The 20,879-nt window shown below is 46.4% G+C and overlaps 1 protein-coding gene across 9 annotated transcripts in view; it reads left to right on the top strand.

Annotated features, from left to right (window-relative positions):
* LOC129834648 (chromodomain-helicase-DNA-binding protein 9-like) overlaps positions 1-20,879 on the top strand; it is a 168,647-nt gene that overhangs the window by 19,081 nt on the left and 128,687 nt on the right. Inside the window, exon 1 of one of the 9 annotated variants that reach the window (XM_055899840.1) lies at positions 7,257-7,389. The exons of 5 other annotated variants lie outside the window; for them this stretch is intronic. Coding sequence is in view for 1 of the 4 variants with exons in the window: in XM_055899837.1 (XP_055755812.1) it covers positions 11,128-11,289 (162 nt within the window). In the remaining 3 variants the exon portion in view is untranslated. Of the gene's footprint in view, positions 1-7,256; positions 7,394-8,835; positions 8,973-11,112; positions 11,290-20,879 lie in introns of those variants that run through there. 3 more of the 9 variants (XM_055899839.1, XM_055899841.1, XM_055899837.1) reach the window with 3 other exon arrangements.

Consider the following 20,879-nt stretch of genomic DNA (forward strand, 5'->3'; position numbering starts at 1 on the left):
GGTAACTACAGTAGCCTAGCTGTGTCCCAGGGCCTGATTAATAGTGGCAGCAGTGTCTCCAGGACTTACAGTAACTAAGCGTACTCAAGGCTATAGATGTGGGTCAGGGCAGGCTAGAGGCTAGAGACACTGCCTGTCTGTCTGTCTGTCTGTCTTGCTGCTGCGCACTGTACTCACTACATGGCTAGATAGAGTGTGGGGGTGGTTACTATTGTGGTTTTCTGTGTGTGTGTCTTTGAGTGAGAGAGAGGGAGAGGAGGGGGAGGGATAGAGGATAGCGATGGACATAGGGAGTAGTGAGTGAGAGAGAGGAGGGGAGGGGGAGGGAGAGAGGATAGAGATGGACAGAGGGAGTAGTGAGTGAGGGAGAGGAGGGGGAGGGAGAAAGGATAGAGATGGACAGAGGGAGTAGTGAGTGAGAGAGAGGAGAGGAGGGGGAGGGAGAGAGGATAGAGATGGATAGAGGAAGTAGTGAGTGAGAGAGAGGACAGAGATGGACAGAGGGAGTAGTGAGTAAGGGAGAGGAGGGGAGGGGGAGGGAGAGAGGATAGAGATGGACAGAGGGAGTAGTGAGTGAGAGAGAGGATAGAGATGGACAGAGGGAGTAGTGAGTGAGAGAGAGGATAGAGATGGACAGAGGGAGTAGTGAGTGAGGAAGAGAGGATAGAGATGGACAGAGGGAGTAGTGAGTTAGGGAGAGGAGGGGGAGGGGGAGAGGATAGAGACGGACGGAGGGAGTGAGTGAGTAAGGGAGAGGAGAGGAGAGGAGAGGAGGGGGAGGGAGAGAGGATAGAGATGGACAGAGGGAGTAGTGAGTGAGGGAGAGGAGGGGGAGAGAGAGAGAGAGAGAGAGAGAGAGAAGGAGGGAGGGAGGCTAATGACAGACACAGAGAAAGGTAGAGAGTGCATTAGTGTGCTGCTCTGGCTCTGACAGGCACAAGGCGGATCCTGGAGCAGAGCTGGCCAGTAGCATAGCAACATCCATCCACACACCTCTCTGAGCCTGTTTCCACAGTGACTCAGACAGCCAGGCAAAGAGGACCGTCAGCAGTCACACTGTATGTCAGACCTGGGTTCAAATACTATTTGATATTAGGCCAAATACTTAAACTGTGCTTGATTAATGGAACCAATAGAATAGTCCCAAAACTACTAACCCCACCATTCTGGAACTCCAGGCAGGCTAAATATTTCAAATAGTGTTTGAACCCACATCTGATCATCAGCAGCACAGTGTGTCTGTTCCCTTCCATGGCCCTAGTGCTGGCACATGCAGCTCAGCACTCATCAGAACTATCTCTGACGGGCTCTGTAAATTGTAAACAAGTGCTCACACGCACGCACGCACTCACGCACACACACACCCACACACAACTACTCTCTGGTGAATGGTGACTCACAAGTCGCTAGGTTTTTACCCTGTCTCTACAGCATAGCTCTGTCTCTCTCAACTCTACCACTTAGACTAACAGGTAGGCTGAAATACTCAAGCACAGACTGGTGTTTTGACCCAGCAGCCAATTTGTCCAATTTGTCCATCCGCTAATTGAAATGGGACATGGAACAGGCCCAGCTTCCCTTCAGTCTGTGTCAACATCCACCCTTGGGTTGATGCTTATGGGTAGACTGCTCTATTCATGTCCACTGGTGTGTGAAGAGCCAACAGATAGTGTGTTTGCTGAACAGGCAGGGCATCAGGGGATAGAGTGGTGCCCACACCCCTGTCCTACTCTCACTGCCTGTCTCTGGCCCTGTCTCACTGCCTGTCTCTAGCCCTGTCTCATCCCCTAGTCCTGTCTCACTGGCTGTCTCTGGCCCTGTCTCACTGCCTGTCTCTGGCCCTGTCTCACCCCCTAGTCCTGTCTCACTGCCTGTCTCTGGCCCTGTCTCACCCCCTAGTCCTGTCTCACTGCCTGTCTCTGGCCCTGTCTCACTGCCTGTCTCTGGCCCTGTCTCACCCCCTAGTCCTGTCTCACTGCCTGTCTCTGGCCCTGTTTCAATGCCTGTCTCTGGCCCTGTCTCACCCCCTAGTCCTGTCTCACTGGCTGTCTCTGGCCCTGTCTTTGGCCCTGTCTCACTCCCTGGTCCTGTCTCTGGCCCTGTCTCACTCCCTGGTCCTGTCTCTGGCCCTGTCTCACTCCCTGGTCTTGTGTCTGGCCCTGTCTCACTCCCTGGTCCTGTTTCTGGTCCTGTCTCACTCCCTGGTCCTGTCTCTGGGCCTGTCGCGCTGCCTGGTCCTGTCTCACTCCCTGGTCCTGTCTCGGGCCCTGTCGCACTCTCTGGTCCTGTGTCTGGCCCTGTCTCACTCCCTGGTCCTGTCTCTGGCCCTGTCTCACTGCCTGGTCCTGTTTCTGGCCCTGTCTCACTCCCTGGTCCTGTCTCTGGCCCTGTCGCACTCTGGTCCTGTGTCTGGTCCTGTCTCACTGCCTGGTCCTGTCTCTAGCCCTGTCTCACTGCGTGGTTCTGTCTCTGGCCCTGTCTCACTCCCTGGTCCTGTTTCTGGCCCTGTCTCACTCCCTGGTCCTGTCTCTGGCCCTGTCTCACTGCCTGGTCCTGTTTCTGGTCCTGTCTCAATCCCTGGTCCTGTCTCTGGCCCTGTCGCACTCTGGTCCTGTGTCTGGCCCTGTCTCACTGCCTCGTCCTGTTTCTGGCCCTGTCTCACTGCCTGGTCCTGTCTCTGGCCCTGTCTCACTGCCTGGTCCTGTCTCTGGCCCTGTCTCACTGCCTGGTCCTGTCTCTGGCCTTGTCTCACTGCCTGGTCCAGTCTCTGGCCCTGTCTCACTGCCTGGTCCTGTCTCTTGATTTGGGTTGGACTTATGGTTTGTGCAAAATTGGAACCTATGTTTGAGACCAACGCGTGTGAAGCACGCCTGTGTCTCTCACAGAACTGGAACGAGATTCACTTTCTATGATCTCTCTGCTCTGATAGACATGAATGCGCCTGCAACGCTGATCTCTCCAGTGTTGCACTTCATCATTTATTTCCTTATAGAATCATAGCTGTGCAAAGGGTTCTGGAGGAGCTGCAGCACCCCTGATCAATTGAAATACATTTGCCAAAGTTATAGAGTTACTGCTGTCTGTTCAGAAAGAAATGAAATAATTCAGAATAGCTTAGAGAAAGCATGAGAAAGCATATCATTTAGCAACAGCGTCTTTAAAAAAAATGTGCCAAGCTGTGAAATGTAGCCCAATAGCAAGGCATAGCCTACAGTTGGGAACGCGTGGGAAATCTGTCAGTTAATAAACAGCATGCATCAATACCGGTATATAGTATACCACCGAGACAGTTGTAGGCCTAGTCCTCAGGAGCTTGTGCTTGGCTGTGACATGGGCTGGTTCTGTTCAATGTTAGTCACACAGAGAGACTGACTTCTAGACAGAGGGCCTTTGTTCCCAGTCATTGTGAAGACACCTTTATTTAACTAGGCAAGTCAGTAAAGAACAAATTACTATTTGCAATGACAGCCTAGGAACAGTGGGTTAACTGCCTTGTTCAGGGGCAGAACAACAGATTTTTTACCTTGTCAGCACAGGGATTTGATCTTGCGATCTTTTGGTTACTTGTCCAACGCTCTAACCACTAGGCTACCTGCCGCCCAGTATGAAAGGGTCTGGTTGGATATGATCATACCAAGGCAATTTGAATTAGACTTCACTTGGTCTGTTCGAAGATGTCCTCAGTGGGCCTATGTACAGCACACTGCCATATGGTTATCGATGGGACAGGCACAGTACCCTTTAGTAGAGGTCAACCTATTATGATTTTTCAATGCCGATACCGATATCGATTATTGGAGGACAAAAAAAGCCAAACATAAAAAAAAAATATATATATATATATATATCATACACACACACATTTTTGTAATAATGACAATTGCAACAATACTGAATGAACAATGAACACTTTTATTTTAACTTAATATAATACATAAATACACACACGCACACAGCTCTGAAGTGACAATGATACTGAAGAGTCTGCTTAGGAGACAAATACTCTCAACTGTTTGAATAAAAATAGAGTTTAAGTTACCTGTGATGAATGTTGAAAACAAAAACTTTAATTTCTATATGCAGGAAATCCTATTTTAATAATGGGCATGGTAAGAATTGACAACCAAAGTGCGAGTCATAATTCCCATGACACCTAGCAAAATCTGAAAAGCGGTTCCTTCATTTATTCCATAGGATATTTTTAGATTCACTTAAAATAAGGTCTGTGTTTCGTGTAGGCTTACATCACCGTGCCAATTTTATAACTGTGTAGATATCCATAGGACAAGGTAACTCTGATCAATATTGGCTAAATATAAGCGAAGATAAAAAAAAAAATTGTAGAGTGGATTTATGAAAATATGTTGACAAACGTTCCCTTATCCTAGTGAGATTTACATGGGTATCAAAACGTCGAGGCGGTTTAAGCCTGCACGAAACACAGACCTTATTTGAAGTAGATCGAGACATTCTCTATGGAAGACATGAACGGTAAAATAACGAAGGAACCCTTTTCAAATTCAGCCGCAAGTTATTACAGGAATTATAACGTGTCGACTATTTCTCTCTAAACCATATACCTTTGACTAATCAGGAAACTATCACCTCGAAAACAAAACGTTTATTCATTTCCGTATTTTACGTTCAAATATTTTTTATTGAACACACACAAGAATGGTGTATAGGTATAAAAGACAGGTATACAATTCTTATCTAAACATAAAAGAGCAGACAGAAACAACAAGACCCAGAGTTCTGGGTACAAAACAAATATTACAAAACAAGGCATACAGAACAAGGACAGGTAGAAAGAAAGAGGGTAGGTGTCACCCCCCCACTTATTCCCCCCCTTTATCCCTCCCCCACTTCTCCGTTCCGTATTTTATCTAACGGGTGGCATCCATGAGTCTAAATATTCCTGTTACATTGCACAACCTTCAATGTTGTCATAATTACGTAAAGTTCTGGCAAATTAGTTTGCAAAGAGCCAGGCGGCCAAAACTGTTGCATATACCCTGACTGCGTGCAATGAACGCAAGAGAAATTACACAATTTCACCTGGTTAATATTGCCTGCTAACCTGGATTTCTTTTAGCTAAATATGCAGGTTTAAAAATATATACTTGTGTATTGATTTTAAGAAAGGCATTGATGTTTATGGTTAAGTACACATTGGAGCAATGACAGTCATTGATTGATTGTTTTTTACAAGATAAGTTTAATGCTAGCTAGCAACTTACCTTAGCTTACTGCATTCGCTAACAGGCAGGCTCCTCGTGGAGTGCAATGTAATCAATGCAAGATTGGATCCCCCGAGCTGACAAGGGTAAAACTCTGTCGCAGAACGTTCCTAGGCCGTCATTGAAAATAAGAATGTGTTCTTAACTGACTTGCCTAGTTAAATAAAGATTAAATAAAGGTGTAAAAAAAAAACGGCAAATCGGCGTCCAAAAATACAGATTTCCGATTGTTATGAAAACTTGAAATCGGCCCCGATTTAATCGTCGACCTCTACCCTTTAGGGTAGTAATAACCTGATTCAGTCAAATAAATGAAAACAGTGATGTTTTATTCTTCTAAATAGAGACAATCGTGAAAAAATTATCTTTCATTTTATAGACCAGGGTTTCCCAAACTCGGTCCTGGGACCCCCCTCCAGGGTGCACGTTTTAATCATCAAGCTTTGATTATTTGAATCAGCTGTGTAGTGCTAGGGAAAAGACCAAAACGTGCACCCAGGGGGGCCCCAGAACCGAGTTTGGGAAACGCTATTATAGACAACAACTAGGCTACTAGATGTAGTTGGCAGAGAACAATCTCACCATGGGTTGTGCATACCCTTATCTGTCCTCACACGTGATGCAGTCCATGACTCTAACTTACTGCATGACAGCCCCATTACAAACAAATAGCCTTTTGATGTGGCAGTAGGCACACCCTGGTGGTTGAATAGCTGATGATGAGCTGCTGTGCTGTACAGCAGGTGCCTCCTGTCTGACTCAGTGCATCAGTGGTTTAGGTTTATTCTTTGACTCCCCGACCTCTCTCTCCCCTCATCCCCTCCTCTGGCCTCTGGGTGCCTTGAAACTAAAGTGGGGGGGGTTCAGGGAGGCCATGTTTTTTTTTTTTAATTTCACCTTTATTTAACCAGGTAGGCTAGTTGAGAACAAGTTCTCATTTGCAACTGCGACCTGGCCAATGTGTGTCAAGCCGACTCAGCCAAGAGTGTCTGTGGCTGTCAGCCCCCACTGAATTGCTGTCTTTGTTGCTTCCTGACCTTCCTGGGTGATGTTTATGTAACTCCCAGCCAGCCAGCCAGCCAGTCAGCCAGCCAGCCAGCCAGCCAGCCAGCCAGTCAGCCAGTCAGCCAGCCAGTCAGCCAGGCAGAGAGTGCTGCAGTCAGTCCTGAAACCTGACACCAAGTCACTGCTCTACTCTTTGGAGGGGGAGGGGCCCCCTGCCGCTGGGAAACATGCTCTCCAAGAGGCTGAGAGATGATTGGCTGTTTCTCTGGCTGCGGTTGGCTCTCTCTCTGGTCAGTAGGTCTATCAGTCTCTCTCATCTCTCAATTCAATGTTCAATTTAAGGGGCTTTATTGGCATGGGAAACATATGTTTACATTGCCTAAGCAAGTGAAATAGATAATAAACAAAAGTGAAATAAACAATAACAAATGTACAGTAAACATTAGACTCACAAAAGTTCCAAAAGAATAAAGACATACAGTGTTGTAATAATGTGCAAATAGTTAAAGTACAGAATGGAAAATAATTTAACATAAGTATAGATTGTATTTACAATAGTGTTTGTTCTTCACTGGTTGCCCTTTTCTTGTGGAAACAAGTCACATATCTTGCTGCTGCGATTGCACACTGTGGTATTTCACCTAATAGATATGGGAGTTTATCAAAAAAGTCTTTGTTTTCAAATTATTTGGGGGCCTGTGTAATCTGAGGGAAATATGTCTCTCTAATATGGTCATACATTTGGCAGGAGGTTAGGAAGTGCAGCTCAGTTTCTACCTCATTTTGTGGGCAGTGTGCACATAGCCTGTCTCTCGCTCTGTCTCTCCCTAGCTCTTTCTGACTGCCTATCTCTCTCTTTATGACTGCCTCTCTCTGTTCCTCCAGTCATCCGGCCTCGTCTGCCTGCTGGTAGTGGAGGCCTGCCAGGAGTGGGTGGTATCTAGTGGAGGTCAAAGGTGAACAGGAAGTCAACTCTATTTAAAGTGGGGCGGTCTTGGCTGTGGACGGAAGGGGCGGGCTGTGGGGGGACACTAGAGGAGGAAATGGGTGGCTAGTTAGTAGAGGGAGTGGTGAGAGAGATGTACTTGGATTTAGCCTAGACTGTGAGGAGCATGTGGGAACCTTGCCAGCCCCAAACTGCACAGTAGGTCTGAATAAAAACCCATTCTCTTTTATTCTGCATTTTTTCTCTCTCTCCCCCGCTCACAGGGGATTAAATAGCTTTGACTTTGTTGGCTGGCTAGGGGTTTGGAGAGGAGCGTGCGATAGCCAGCGGGTTCAGTGCTAACATGAGGTTTTGTGTGAGAGGAATGTGAGGGGTGACACAACCCAACGTGACCTCTTCCTTGAGCTGCAGTCAGGTTAACCTTTCACTGGCTGACAGGAATGAACTCAGCTCAACCACCAGGCAGCCTGCTGAACGCTAGCCTGCCTAGCATAGTCTGTCTCTGGGGAGAGAAAGTGGAGAACAGATTTACACCGTCTACTCTACAGGGATTCTAATGAGACTTTCAGTGGCTTTCATTCAGTTAGACTTAGGGAACCTAGCACTAAATAGGGCAAGGGGAATAGGGGAAAGGCATTTGGACTGTGGATCATGACATTATGCTTTTAGTCAGCAGATTCAGCCCGCTTGCTACAGCTGCACTAAGGTCGGACAGCATGACTGTGTAGATCAAGACACCGGGGAGCTAGCACGAGATATGGCTCAGAAAACCTACCTCAATATAGGGATGAGAAATGCAGTGCACTCCAAATTGTCCCATTATCCCAACTGTTACACCGGGAAGTTTGAAGGACTGATAGTTTTTTTGGAAAGCTGCCATTTTCGTCCCCGTGCTAGGTAGCAGAAGCCACATCAGCCATTTTGAAATGGCGCTAGAATGTAAGTTGAACATCAAACTATAGTCAGCCAATCAGGCTCCTTGCGGACTACGTCATCGCGCTGTGGAAATGTAAAAAAAAAAGTTGGTTTGGGGAATGGTTTAGTATATTGCCACGTTCAAAAACACTGGAAACTCAGTGGGAACTTTGAAAAAATTGTTTTGAATGGTCATCCAACTCGGAAACTCAGGCATCTTTCCAGAGTCCCAAGATGTCTTGAAAGGACCATAGGTCAAACTTGACCAAAACTATGGATGCTTGTCTGATGTACAATAATGAATTGGTAATCCATGTCATTGTTGTCAAGGGTGGATTAACAAAGGCAATAAACAGCCACACACTAGAAAGTTGTTGTGCTTGTCTTTCAATAGTTTATTTCTTTGTTCCAACAATTTTGCCTTTGTTAATGCACCCTTGACAACATTGACATTACCAATTATCAATTCATTATTACCAATTAATTATAACAATGGCTTACCAATAAATTATTACCAATTCATTATAATAATGGATTACCAATGAATTATTGTACAGACATAGTTTTGGGAGAGTTTGACATATACAAAGCCATTCCCCACACAACTTTTATTTTGACATTATCCCAGCGCGACAACGTAGGCTGACTATCCTTTGTTGTTCAACGCACGTGGCTTCTGCTACGTAGCATGAGGAGGAAAGGGAAGCGTTCCGGGAAAGTAGCAGTTATTCAATCTTGTAACAGTTGGGATAATAGCACAATTCAGAGTACAACTCATTTCTCATCCCTGGATTGAGGTACGTTTTCCAAGCCGGCTCCACGGTGTCCTGATCTATACGGTCGGGCTGTCCGACCCTAGTGCAGCTGTAAGTAAGCAGGTCGGATATTCTGGCTAATTATGCTTTGTGTCGGCTATACTTAATACAGTGTGCCTCTTTTGCCTTTATGTCTAAGGAACACTTGTTGGTTTGCGTTAGCTATTCCATGAAGATGACAGTTGTGTGTGTGTGTGTGTGTGTGTGTGTGTTGAATGTATGTGCGTGATAGATAGATAGTTTTCACACAGGAGTCCCAAAGCTATCAGACAGGTTTGTCAGGTAGCTGCTGGTTCCTAGCCGGGTATGTCCACTGGTTTCCATGGCGCTGGGCCCTGAGTCAAGGGTTTGTTTACACAGAGAAACACTTTATTTCACAACATTACACTGACTCTGTGGAAAGGGACAAAATGTAGGCTAACGCTGTCTTCTCTCTGCCTTGGATAAAGTTTAGTTTTGTACCTCTAGTCTACAACAATATGCAGTTGGCCTACTGTCACTAACCATGCACACTATGACTCATGTTTACAGAGACTGCTGCCGCCATTAAGTTAATGTTTTAACATTTCAAAGTACAAAATGGAGGGTTGCTCTTTTCTCTCAGAATGTTGTAGACATACGTCCTGCTTTGATCCCTGAGGTGAATATGTTGGAAGAATCCTGTGAATTCCTTCCTATATAACTCAATCCTCTGTTGCGCAGTGCAATTACTAGGCTACAGGTTTCAATGTTTTCACTGGCCTATTGATCTGTGGCATTTGGCCTTCATATACATTAAATCAATCTCTGTGGAATGTTGAATCACATGGTTGCTCTCGCTATACTGCCACAAAGCTGCTGTTATTTTGTATGCCCTCGTCTCAAGACTGTCCTGTCTGCTGAGAGTTCAGTATGAAATGGTTAGTGTTGTGGCGTGGATCATTCATTTGATTTATAAAGACTTTGTTAACATTCCTGCTCAGAACAGAACTACACGTCTGTCTGTTGTCCTCAGTTGAATGTGTGTGGCTGTCCCCTGGGCCCTGTCCTCTGGTGACCCTATAATTCGGTCTCACCGCCATCATAGTTCTGGATAAGTCCATAGTTGGGCGATTCCACGCCAGCTTAGGCGGAAAATATTTTTCAACAATCTGATTGTTCTGGCAATTCTCACATAGAAACTTAATTGGGAGGAAGGATGTTGAACATGCTTTTAACATTTGTATCACAAACCAGTTTTTAGAAAATCATTATGAAATTGGCAATTTCAGGCACTTTTAAGACCTATACATGCCTCCTGTAAAACCCTGTGATCTGTGAACTGTACATGATACAGACAACATCTTGGTTTATTATACTTCTTATAGTGGGCTCTAAAATATGGAGTATGTCTAGATTCTGAAATACAAATGTTTACATTTATTTATTCAACATAAAAATATTAATATAAATATCTCAAAAGTACCCTTTTTTATTTAGCTTATTTTTTTAACGTATTGTTTTAGAACAATGCACTTGTCAAAAATGTCACATTTCCAGAGGGAGCTCTCTGGTACTTTTGTAGATATGATCCATTTTATACGTAGAAATGTACATTATTGGTTATTAACCAATCACAGCCCTTTCAATCCATTTTCCCATTCACTGTGTTGGCGGTGCTCATAAAATGTATCACAACTTCAGAATTAGCAGAGAACCCACTGGAAATGTCATGTGCTTGTAAAGGGTACTTTTGAGATATTCATATGCATGTTTTTTTATATTGAATTAATTCATGTGAAAATGTGTATTTCAGAATCTAGACATTCTCCATTTGTTAGAGCCTCTATAAGGAGTATAATGAACCAATATGTTGTCTGTATCATGTACGATTCAAGGATCATAAGGTTTTTCCGGAGGCATTTATAGGTCAAAAAAGAGGTCCTAAAATGGCCACTTTCATCATGATTTAAGAAAACAATTGTTTGTGATACAAATGTAAAAAGCATGTCAAACATAATTTCTCCCAATAAAGTTTATATGTGAGAATTGCCAGAACAATCTGAGATAGCAAAAGTACTTTCGCCGTTGCAGCACTGATGTCTGCTTTTTTTCTACTATCAACCTGCCTTCTCCTGATTTAACCTTTTATTATTGAGAGCTATAGCATGAAGAAGACTGGTGATGAACCCACCAATTGCTAATTTGAATGCATAAATCATACTATTTTGTGTGTTACCACCAGGTAATGCTGATTCATTTCTCAGTTCTCAAGCAAGGAATAGGCCTATGTTTCGAAATTGGTGACCCATTCAAAACCTCCCACAACCCAAATTTGTTGAGAATTGCTGGTCTAAGCTCTAAGGGAACCACTGTTGTTGGAATCCCCTCCCTCCATCTCTGCTCCCCAGTAAGTAGGCTGCTCATTGGCAGGTTGTTTTGATGGCTATATTGAAAGTTATTCTGCAATGACCTTGAATGTCTGCCCATTGTAATGCTTGCTAGGATTATGTAATAACCATCCAGCTTATTTATCTAGAGAGGCCTAAAAACCTTAAGGTTTTGGGTGTGTCACTACACAACAAGGGGAACATTAGTTTGCCTGTATCATTGGGTGCTTAGCGCCTAACTTGTGGTGTATCATAGAGGCTCTCTCAGACCTTCCCCATACTGTGCTAATGACAGATACAGCATCATCTTCAATGACCTCAGACTGCCCTCTCCCCTCTGTCACCCCTCTGCTATCCTATAGAATCCCTGACGACCAGGCCCAAACTACCTTACCCTCCCCAGTCCCAGTCCATCCATGAACCACTCCTATCACCAATCCTCTCACAGATGCAAATGGCCATCGCATGCCTCTCTTAATGAAATGAAGGAGTCAGTTAACTGAATGACTAATGGAGAGCTAATTATTTTGGAGCTATTTGAGGATGTGTAATGGGTGTGATGGTGCAGCCCTCTCTCTCTGCCATGGCAGGTACGGCTAATGATATCATAACCTATGTGAATTGCTAATCGCTGCATTTGCAAGGAATTACATGCCAAGCTGTGTGTGCATGTGCCTGCGTGTGTGTGCGTCTTGGCCTGGGCCTTAGAGCTTTCTGGGTAATAACTATAAATATCTCCAACAGACCAGAGAGGGAGGCCCACACACACAGCCTAGCGTACTAGGAGTGTGTACTTAGTTGAAGCTATAGTTCTCCTGTGTATAGATCTACAGCGTTTAATACCATTATACCACCTAGTAGTGTAAGTACATTTCTTAGGAAATGAGGCCTAGGCTTATACAGTATAATATCTAACTTTGGACTGGGAACCTACTGTTATTCATGTTTATACCATGGCATTGTTGAATACTTGTTTCTGATTGGCTTGAAGGGCATTCTAGAGTGTGAGTTATTTAAGTGATAATGCCGAGAAGCCGGTGTTTGGAGGATATATTGGCACTGGTGTTGTCAGGCCCGAGACCAAGCCAATATATCCTCTAAACACTGGCTTCGAGGGCAGTATCACTTTTATACAACAATACAATAATACAATACAATAATGATTGACATGTTTTCATTAAAAACATTATTTTAATCAATTTATTCATACTATTTCATCCTTCCACAAGATATAGACCCGACACAAATCTAGGGTTGCTACCCAAGCCGACTGGTCGTTCGTTCTATCAGTTCGGTTGCCTGAGACGCGACCCAGTCGTTCAGTCTTTTTGTTCTATATCTACAGTATGGACGCGACCCAGTCATTCAGTCTTTTTGTTCTGTATCTCCAGTATGGACGTGACCCAGTCGTTCAGTCTTTTTGTTCTGTATCTCCAGTATGGACGCGACCCAGTCGTTCAGTCTTTTTGTTCTATATCTACAGTATGGACGTGACCCAGTCGTTCAGTCTTTTTGTTCTATATCTACAGTATGGACGTGACCCAGTCGTTCAGTCTTTTTGTTCTATATCTACAGTATGGACGTGACCCAGTCGTTCAGTCTTTTTGTTCTGTATCTCCAGTATGGACGCGACCCAGTTGTTCAGTCTTTTTGTTCTATATCTCCAGTATGGACGCGACCCAGTCGTTCAGTCTTTTTGTTCTATATCTACAGTATGGACGTGACCCAGTCGTTCAGTCTTTTTGTTCTATATCTACAGTATGGACGTGACCCAGTCGTTCAGTCTTTTTGTTCTATATCTACAGTATGGACGCGACCCAGTCGTTCAGTCTTTTTGTTCTATATCTACAGTATGGACGCGACCCAGTCGTTCAGTCTTTTTGTTCTGTATCTACAGTATGGACGCGACCCAGTCATTCAGACTTTTTGTTCTGTATCTACAGTATAGACGTGACCCAGTCGTTCAGTCTTTTTGTTCTGTATCTACAGTATGGACGCGACCCAGTCTTTTTGTTCTGTATCTACAGTATGTACGCGACCCAGTCGTTCGTTCTAAATGTTCCATTGCCATAATGGCTGGCAAAGTTCTTATCCCTTGCTTGCTAGTTAGCCAACTACGGCTAACTTACAGTCACGTCAAAAAGTGCAGCCAGAATAACAGTGAAGTAGCTGCATTTGCATTTGTTTAAGCTGTTTTTTAGTGACATTTATTTGAACACATCCATAACAATGAGCTAATGAGGCGTGATTTTGTCTGGCATAGAAAATGTGCTCACTAGTCAGGAAACTGTTGTTCAGAGGAGCAAGCTAAAAAGACAGCTAACACAATCACTTCAAATTGAAGCTGGAAAGACTGCAAACTAGCTTCACGTTTACCTTTTTTCAATTTACATTTCTTTGTATATACGCATAAAATGATGCCAGCTGATTCATGATTTCTACTGGCTGAAAAACGCTGCCTGTTTGTCTGTCTCGTCCCGACTCCCGACACGTTCATTACTATGGGACAGCTGGAGATTGAATTTGAATATTGAACCAATGTTGCAAATGTCGGAGAGACATACAGCAATGTTCATACAAATCTCCACTGTTGAAAACTAAATGTTAGTCTAATAGAAATGTGAGAATGTCTAGATGCTTTTTATAGTGGAGATCAAGTTTATAAATTGCTTGGCTGGGTTGATGAGACAATGGATTGCACTGTCAGATGGAACAGAGTAATTAGGAATTTTAAAGTCATAGATTTAACCGGTGGTAACTTGTAGAATAAACACAGAATGGAATGCGGTTTTAACCAATCAGCATTCAGGATTAGACCCACCCGTTGTATAATTCCCTATATTAGCACGGTAGAACTCAATGGCTATAGTTCATTCTTACATGTTCTATGTTTGAGCTGCTTTTTAAAGTAAAACTTGAATTGAAAACTTTATTGGCATTGTTGAATTATAGGACTGATGGTTTGGTTAGCTAAACTAACAAGTGTGTTTGTTTGGTTACCACAGAAACGACTGTAGCTATCTAGTAAACTTGCTAGCCTATTCAGTAGATGTTGAACACATTTCTACCGGAAAATGAACACATTTCTACTGAAAAATGAACACATTTCTACTGAAAAATGAACACATTTCTACTGAAAAATGAACACATTTCTACTGGAAAATGAACACATTTCTACTGGAAAATGAACACATTTTTAGCCGCAAATATGTTAAATTATAGCCGTGGTATAAAAGAGATAATCAAAGAGGGGCTATGCGTTCTCAGGAAAATAATGCAACTCTGTTGAAGGTCAGTTCCACTTCGCTAGCGCATCGTGGAACACACCTTCCACGTCATCCATTATTTCCCATAGAACGCATAGCCCCTCATTGATTATCCTTCACAAATGGAATAAGAACACTAGATTCTTTAAATTAATACAACTTTATTGATACTGTTTCTATACAGAATGGATAATTCCCTGTAGTTTCCCCCTTCCTAATCTGTAGGCCTAGGCCTACTACACATGGTCTGCAGAACATTAGCTTAATTAGGCTATGGTATTAGACTTAACTCTGTAACTCTGGACTCTGTCCGTCCTTCTGCCACCCACATTTCTCCACATCCGCTCCTCCATCCAGATACAGGCAACCAGTACCCTTTTCACACTGAGCCAAACTAATCCGAGCTGTACTGGGCTGGCCATTTGCCTGGTTACACATCCAACATAGAATAAGAAAATATTGGTATCAGAGTCAGACTGTAAGGACCACAGCCGGACAGGAGAAGCATGTACGGGGAGTCAGACATTTATTCGGGAACAGACAAGGAAACCAGACAGGAACAGCGTCGGAACACGGGTAACACGGACATGAGACAATTAATCCCGAAGCAGGGAACAGAGCTTGGGAACAGACAGATATAGAGAAGGTAATGGCACAAGTAATTGAGTCCATGTGAGTCCAATGATCGCTGATGCGCGTGACGGGGGGAAGGCAAGTGTGTGTACTGATGGTGGCTTGAGTGCGTAATGCTGGGCATCCTGGCGCCCTCGATGGCCAGGGGGAGGAAGAGCGGGAGCAGGCGTGACACAAACAGTATGGTTTGGGTCAACCCTATGTGAATACAACCCAGTTAAATGCCATATATTCTACTACTGCAGTTCTGCCTAAGGCCCTGCTGCCATGTGACCTGCTAGAGCTGTGTGCCAGCCAGGCTGTGACAGCACAGGTCAAAGTGGACCAGGTCAGAGAGTGAGGACGGAGGACCTGTAAGCCCTGTTAGCCCACTGAGTGTCACTTCTGTTATTAGCCTCTCCCCGGGACAAGAGGTTAGCACCAACACACCCTACCTTCCCTCTCCTACTCTGTGAAGGATCATTAAGGCCTGATGCTCTTTTTAATTGGTTCAGGAAGCATTGCCGTGCAGTGTGCCCCCTTTCATTTATCAACTACACCTCTCTACCCCCCCCCCCTGTCTCCCACACACAAACACTCCATCTGTCTCTCTCTCTCTCTCTCCTCTCTTTCGCTCCTCTCTCTCTCCCTCTTTCCTCACTCTCCATGCATGACTTTAAATTGGCCCACATCCATAGGCCTAATTAACAGGCCTAATCTCTTCCCCACCTCCTGACAGACTAATCTATATTCCATTAACCAGGCAGTAGGTTTGGTCTCTGGTTAGGCTGTGGTTGGGAACTGGGAAGGTGAGTAGTGTTGTATACTGCTGGTATTATCCCTCTCACAACACAAGGCCAATAACTATTCTTAGGGACATTATGCACAAAGACACAACACACTTTGCTGTGAGGAGTGTTTTTAAGGAAGAGTCGATGTCAAAGGTTGACTTCTAGGTAGACTTAAGATATTTTTAAAAGGAAAACGTTTAGGCAAAGGCTGAAGTGAGAGAGAAGCAGTGGATCATCTCTATTATTCCTGTACTATGCACTTTATTATTCATCAAAAAAAAAGTGGGCTGTCTTTGATTAAATTTCTAGGGACCAGTACCACACACTGTCTCCTATATTTGCTCTGTAGGAACACTATGTTCACTTGCTCAGCTCTCTCTGTTACAACAGATGCACTCTCCTACTAGCCTATACAACCAGCATTACAGCACTACCTAGTGGGTGAAAATATAGGCTAACTGTTGATATGGTGGGTCTTGTGGGCTCTATGATTGGCTATAGTGTGTGCACAGTTATAGTGCGGGTTCCATCCTGTCCTAGGATGATAAATGTCAATTTCCCTAACGGTGTGTTAGTGGAGTCCTACTCAATGGCCCGCAGAGGGAGGCAGAAGTAAGAGTGGCAGGCACACTAATACAGGCTCTGAGTTTGTGATGAGGTTATTATGGACTGTTTAGAGACTCACACCTGTGCCTCTGGCTCCCTTTTTATCTCTTTCTGTCTCTTTTACTCTTTCTCTCTCTCTCTCTTTCTTTTTTTTACTCCCCCCCCTCTCTCTCACTTTAGAGGGAAGCCCCCCCAGCACACTAATTTCTCTGCCGGGAGGCCTATTTGCATGTTAACCGTTGGGTTGCCAAGGCGCCACAGCTCCACCAAGCCATGTGACCATTTCAGCATGTGTGCCTGCCTGCCTGCCTGCGTTCACTGTTCCTGTTTCGCCCTTGTTCTCACCAACACATCCTCAGCCTAGAGAGACAATACACCCTGTGCAGAGCCAGTCGCTGGCAGCTAAAAGCCTTCCTGTGTATGAATCTATGTATACATGGGTGTTATTGAATCTCTTCCTAGCTTTCTCTATCTACCTCTATCTGTTGATCCTACCTACCTACCTCTCTCTCTCTCTCTCTCTCTCTCTCTCTCTCTCTCTCTCTCTCTCTCTCTCATTAAACAGCCTGTTATGTAGTCTTTTGCATTATGATGTCGGTCCCAGACTAAAATGATGCTGTCTGTCCGTCCCAGTAAACCCCTCAGTGTACTACTATACTATTCAAATGTTCATGCTCAACATGCAGTACATAACATGGTTGCATACCGTTTAGGCCCTGTCTCTGAAAGAACTGTTGTTAAAATATCTCCCTGAATTACACTATACATACAGTATTTTTACCGGTTCTTCTTGACAGTGTTTTAACAGCTGTGAATTGATCGTTTTCAAGGGCTCTGTGAAAGTGAGGCTCTGTCTCTGTGAAAGTGAGGCTCTGTCTCTGTGAAAGTGAGGCTCTGTCTCTGGGAGAGTAAGGCTCTGTTTCTGTGAGAGTGAGGCTCTGTTTCTGTGAGAGTGAGGCTCTGTTTATGTGAGAGTGAGGCCCACTGCCATTATGCTATAGTTTAGTCCTGTTGCATGGCATGCTCCCATCTGGCATGTGACATGTTCTCGCTCCACTGCAGGGACGGTAATTGGCATGTTGTGTCATTTAGTTCCCTTCGTTCCGTCTCTCCTAGAACAGGAGTCCAAACTCCCAAGGCCTAGCCTGACAGCTAGCCTATATCAGATGCCCACTCAAACATGGGGAGAACACACATATAGCCTACCACTAGTAAGCACATACGCAGACACATGAATGCGCACACAAACGCACAACACAGGCTTATTTATCTAGATATGGGCATGGGGACAAACACATGGGCACTAGATTGGAGTTAACACAACCTACTGTGTACATTGTGACCTCCCACACATACTCTACGTTGGACTTTAACCAGTCGTATGTTATTCCTACAGTTGTACAGTTCAATGTTTTGTCGTGTTTGTAGTTCCAATGTTTGTAGTTCCAATGTTCTTCCACAGAGTTAGGTGTCTGGCAGGTTTTTTAAGAGAGTTGTGCTCAGACAGGCTGGAGAAAGCAGAGCCAAATGATATTGCAGCTAAGCTGTTGTTTATTTAGCCAGTCAGGAAGGAGGGCTTTCACCTTTGTTTGCCACTACTGATGAGAGGGACAGTTAAATATATCAGTCAGTCTCTCTTTATTTCCTACCTCTCTCTCCCCTTCTCTTTCTCTGTAGTTTCCCCAACGCCTAATGGAAAGCTAGGAATATTTACATACATTCTGACTTACTTAAGGCCTACTAATGTCACGTTCCTGACCTGTTTTCTGTTGTTTTGTATGTGTGTGATGGTCAGGGCGTGAGTTTTGGGTGGGCAGTCTATGTTTTCCGTTTCTATGTTGGTTTTGGGTTGCCTGGTATGGCTCTTAATTAGAGGCAGGTGTTTTGCGTTTTCCTCTAATTGAGAGTCATATTAAGGTAGGAGGTTCTCACTGTTTGTTTGTGGGTGATTGTCGCTGTGTCTGTGTATTTTGCACCACACGGTACTGTCTCGTCTCGTTCGTTCGGTCGTTCCTGTTTATTGTGTTCCTCGTTTCATGTAAGTTCATAGTTTAGGTCTGTCTAGTTCGTTTTGTTATTTTGTAAATCATTCAAGTGTATTTCGTTTCGTGTTTTTCCGTCTTGTCATTAAAACATTATGTATTCATCACCCGCTGCGCCTTGGTCAACTCACTCACCGAAAGAGAGCCGTTACAGAATCACCCACCAAACCCAGATCAAGCAGCGGGTTAACGGACATCAACGACAGCAGCAGTGGGAAAAGGAGGATTGGACATGGGAAGAGACCCTGGACGGTAAAGGACCCTGGGCAGAGCCAGTGGAGTGTCGCCGCCCCAAAGCGGAGCTGGAGGCATCGAAAGCGGAGAGGCGACGTTATGAGGAGGCAGCACGGAAGCAAGGCTGGAAGCCCGCAAGTACTACCCTAAAATTTCTTGGGGGGGGGGGGGCTAAGAGGTAGTGGGCCGAGGGCAGGTAGGAGACCTGCGCCCACTTCCCAGGCTAACCGTGGAGAGCGGGAGTACGGGCAGACGCCGTGTTACGCAGTAGAGCGCACGGTGTCTCCTGTACGGGTGCATAGCCCAGTGCGGGTTATTCCACCTCCCCGCACTGGTAGGGCTAGATTGGGCATTGAGCCAAATGTCATGAGGCCGGCCCTACATATCTGGCCACCAGTACGTCTCCTTGGGCCGGCTTACATGGCACCAGCCTTACGCATGGTGTCCCCGGTTCGCCAACACAGCCCAGTGCGGGTTATTCCACCTCCCCGCACTGGACGGGCTACGGGGAGCATGCAACCAGGTAAGGTTGGGCAGGCTCAGTGCTCAAGGGAGCCAATACGCCTGCACGGTCCGGTATTTCCGGCGCTACCTCCTCGCCCCAGCCCAGTACCACCAGTGCCTACACCACGCACCAGGCTTCCAGTGCGTTTTAAGAGCCCTGTTCCTCCTCCACGCACTCTCCCTATGGTGCGTGTCTCCAGCCCAGTGCCTCCAGTTCCGGCACCACGCACTAAGCCATCTGTGCGTCTCCAGAGCCCTGTACGCACTGTTCCTTCTCCCCGCACTCGCCCTGAGGTACGTGCCCTCAGCCCGGTACCTCCAGTTCCGGTACCACTCACCAGGCCTATAGTGCGCTTCGAGAGGTCAGTGTGCCCTGTTCCTGCTCCCCGCACTAGCCTTGAAGTGCGTGCCGTCATCCCGGTACCTCCAGTTCCGGCACCACGCACCAGGCCTACTGTGCGCCTCAGCAGGGCAGAGTTGGCCGTCTGCCCAACGCCTTCTGCACTGCCTGTCTGCCCAGCGCCGTCTGAGCCATCTGTCTGTCCAGCGCCGTCTGAGCCATCTGTCTGTCCAGCGCCGTCTGAGCCATCTGTCTGTCCAGCGCCGTCTGAGCCATCTGTCTGTCCAGCGCCGTCTGAGCCATCTGTCTGCCCAGCGCCGTCTGAGCCATCTGTCTGCCCAGCGCCGTCTGAGCCATCTGTCTGCCCAGCGCCGTCTGAGCCATCCGTCTGCCCAGCGCCGTCTGAGCCATCCGTCTGCCCAGCGCCGTCTGAGCCATCCGTCTGCCCAGCGCCGTCTGAGCCATCCGTCTGCCCAGCGCCGTCTGAGCCATCCGTCTGCCCAGCGCCTTCTGAGCCATCCGTCTGCCCAGCGCCTTCTGAGCCATCCGTCTGCCCAGCGCCTTCTGAGCCATCCGTCTGCCCAGCGCCTTCTGAGCCATCCGTCTGCCCAGCGCCGTCTGAGCCATCCGTCTGCCCAGCGCCGTCTGAGCCATCCGTCTGCCCAGCGCCGTCTGAGCCATCCGTCTGCCCAGCGCCGTCTGAGCCATCCGTCTGCCCAGCGCCGTCTGAGCCATCCGTCTGCCCAGCGCCGTCTGAGCCATCCGTCTGCCCAGCGCCGTCTGAGCCATCCGTCTGCCCAGCGCCGTCTGAGCCATCCGTCTGCCCAGCGCCGTCTGAGCCATCCGTCTGCCCAGCGCCGTCTGAGCCCTCCGTCTGCCCAGCGCCGTCTGAGCCCTCCGTCTGCCCAGCGCCGTCTGAGCCCTCCGTCTGCCCAGCGCCTTCTGAGCCCTCCGTCTGCCCAGCGCCTTCTGAGCCCTCCGTCTGCCCAGCGCCTTCTGAGCCATCCGTCTGCCCAGCGCCTTCTGAGCCATCCGTCTGCCCAGCGCCTTCTGAGCCATCCGTCTGCCCAGCGCCTTCTGAGCCATCCGTCTGCCCAGCGCCTTCTGAGCCGCCCGTCTGTTCCGAGCCAATAGAGCCGTCCGTCAGTCAGGAGCCGCCAGAGCCGCCCGTCAGTCAGGAGCCGCCAGAGCCGCCCGTCAGTCAGGAGCCGCCAG

Source organism: Salvelinus fontinalis, chromosome 35, assembly GCF_029448725.1.
Source record: "Salvelinus fontinalis isolate EN_2023a chromosome 35, ASM2944872v1, whole genome shotgun sequence".
In the NCBI taxonomy this organism is placed as follows: Eukaryota; Metazoa; Chordata; class Actinopteri; order Salmoniformes; family Salmonidae; genus Salvelinus; species Salvelinus fontinalis.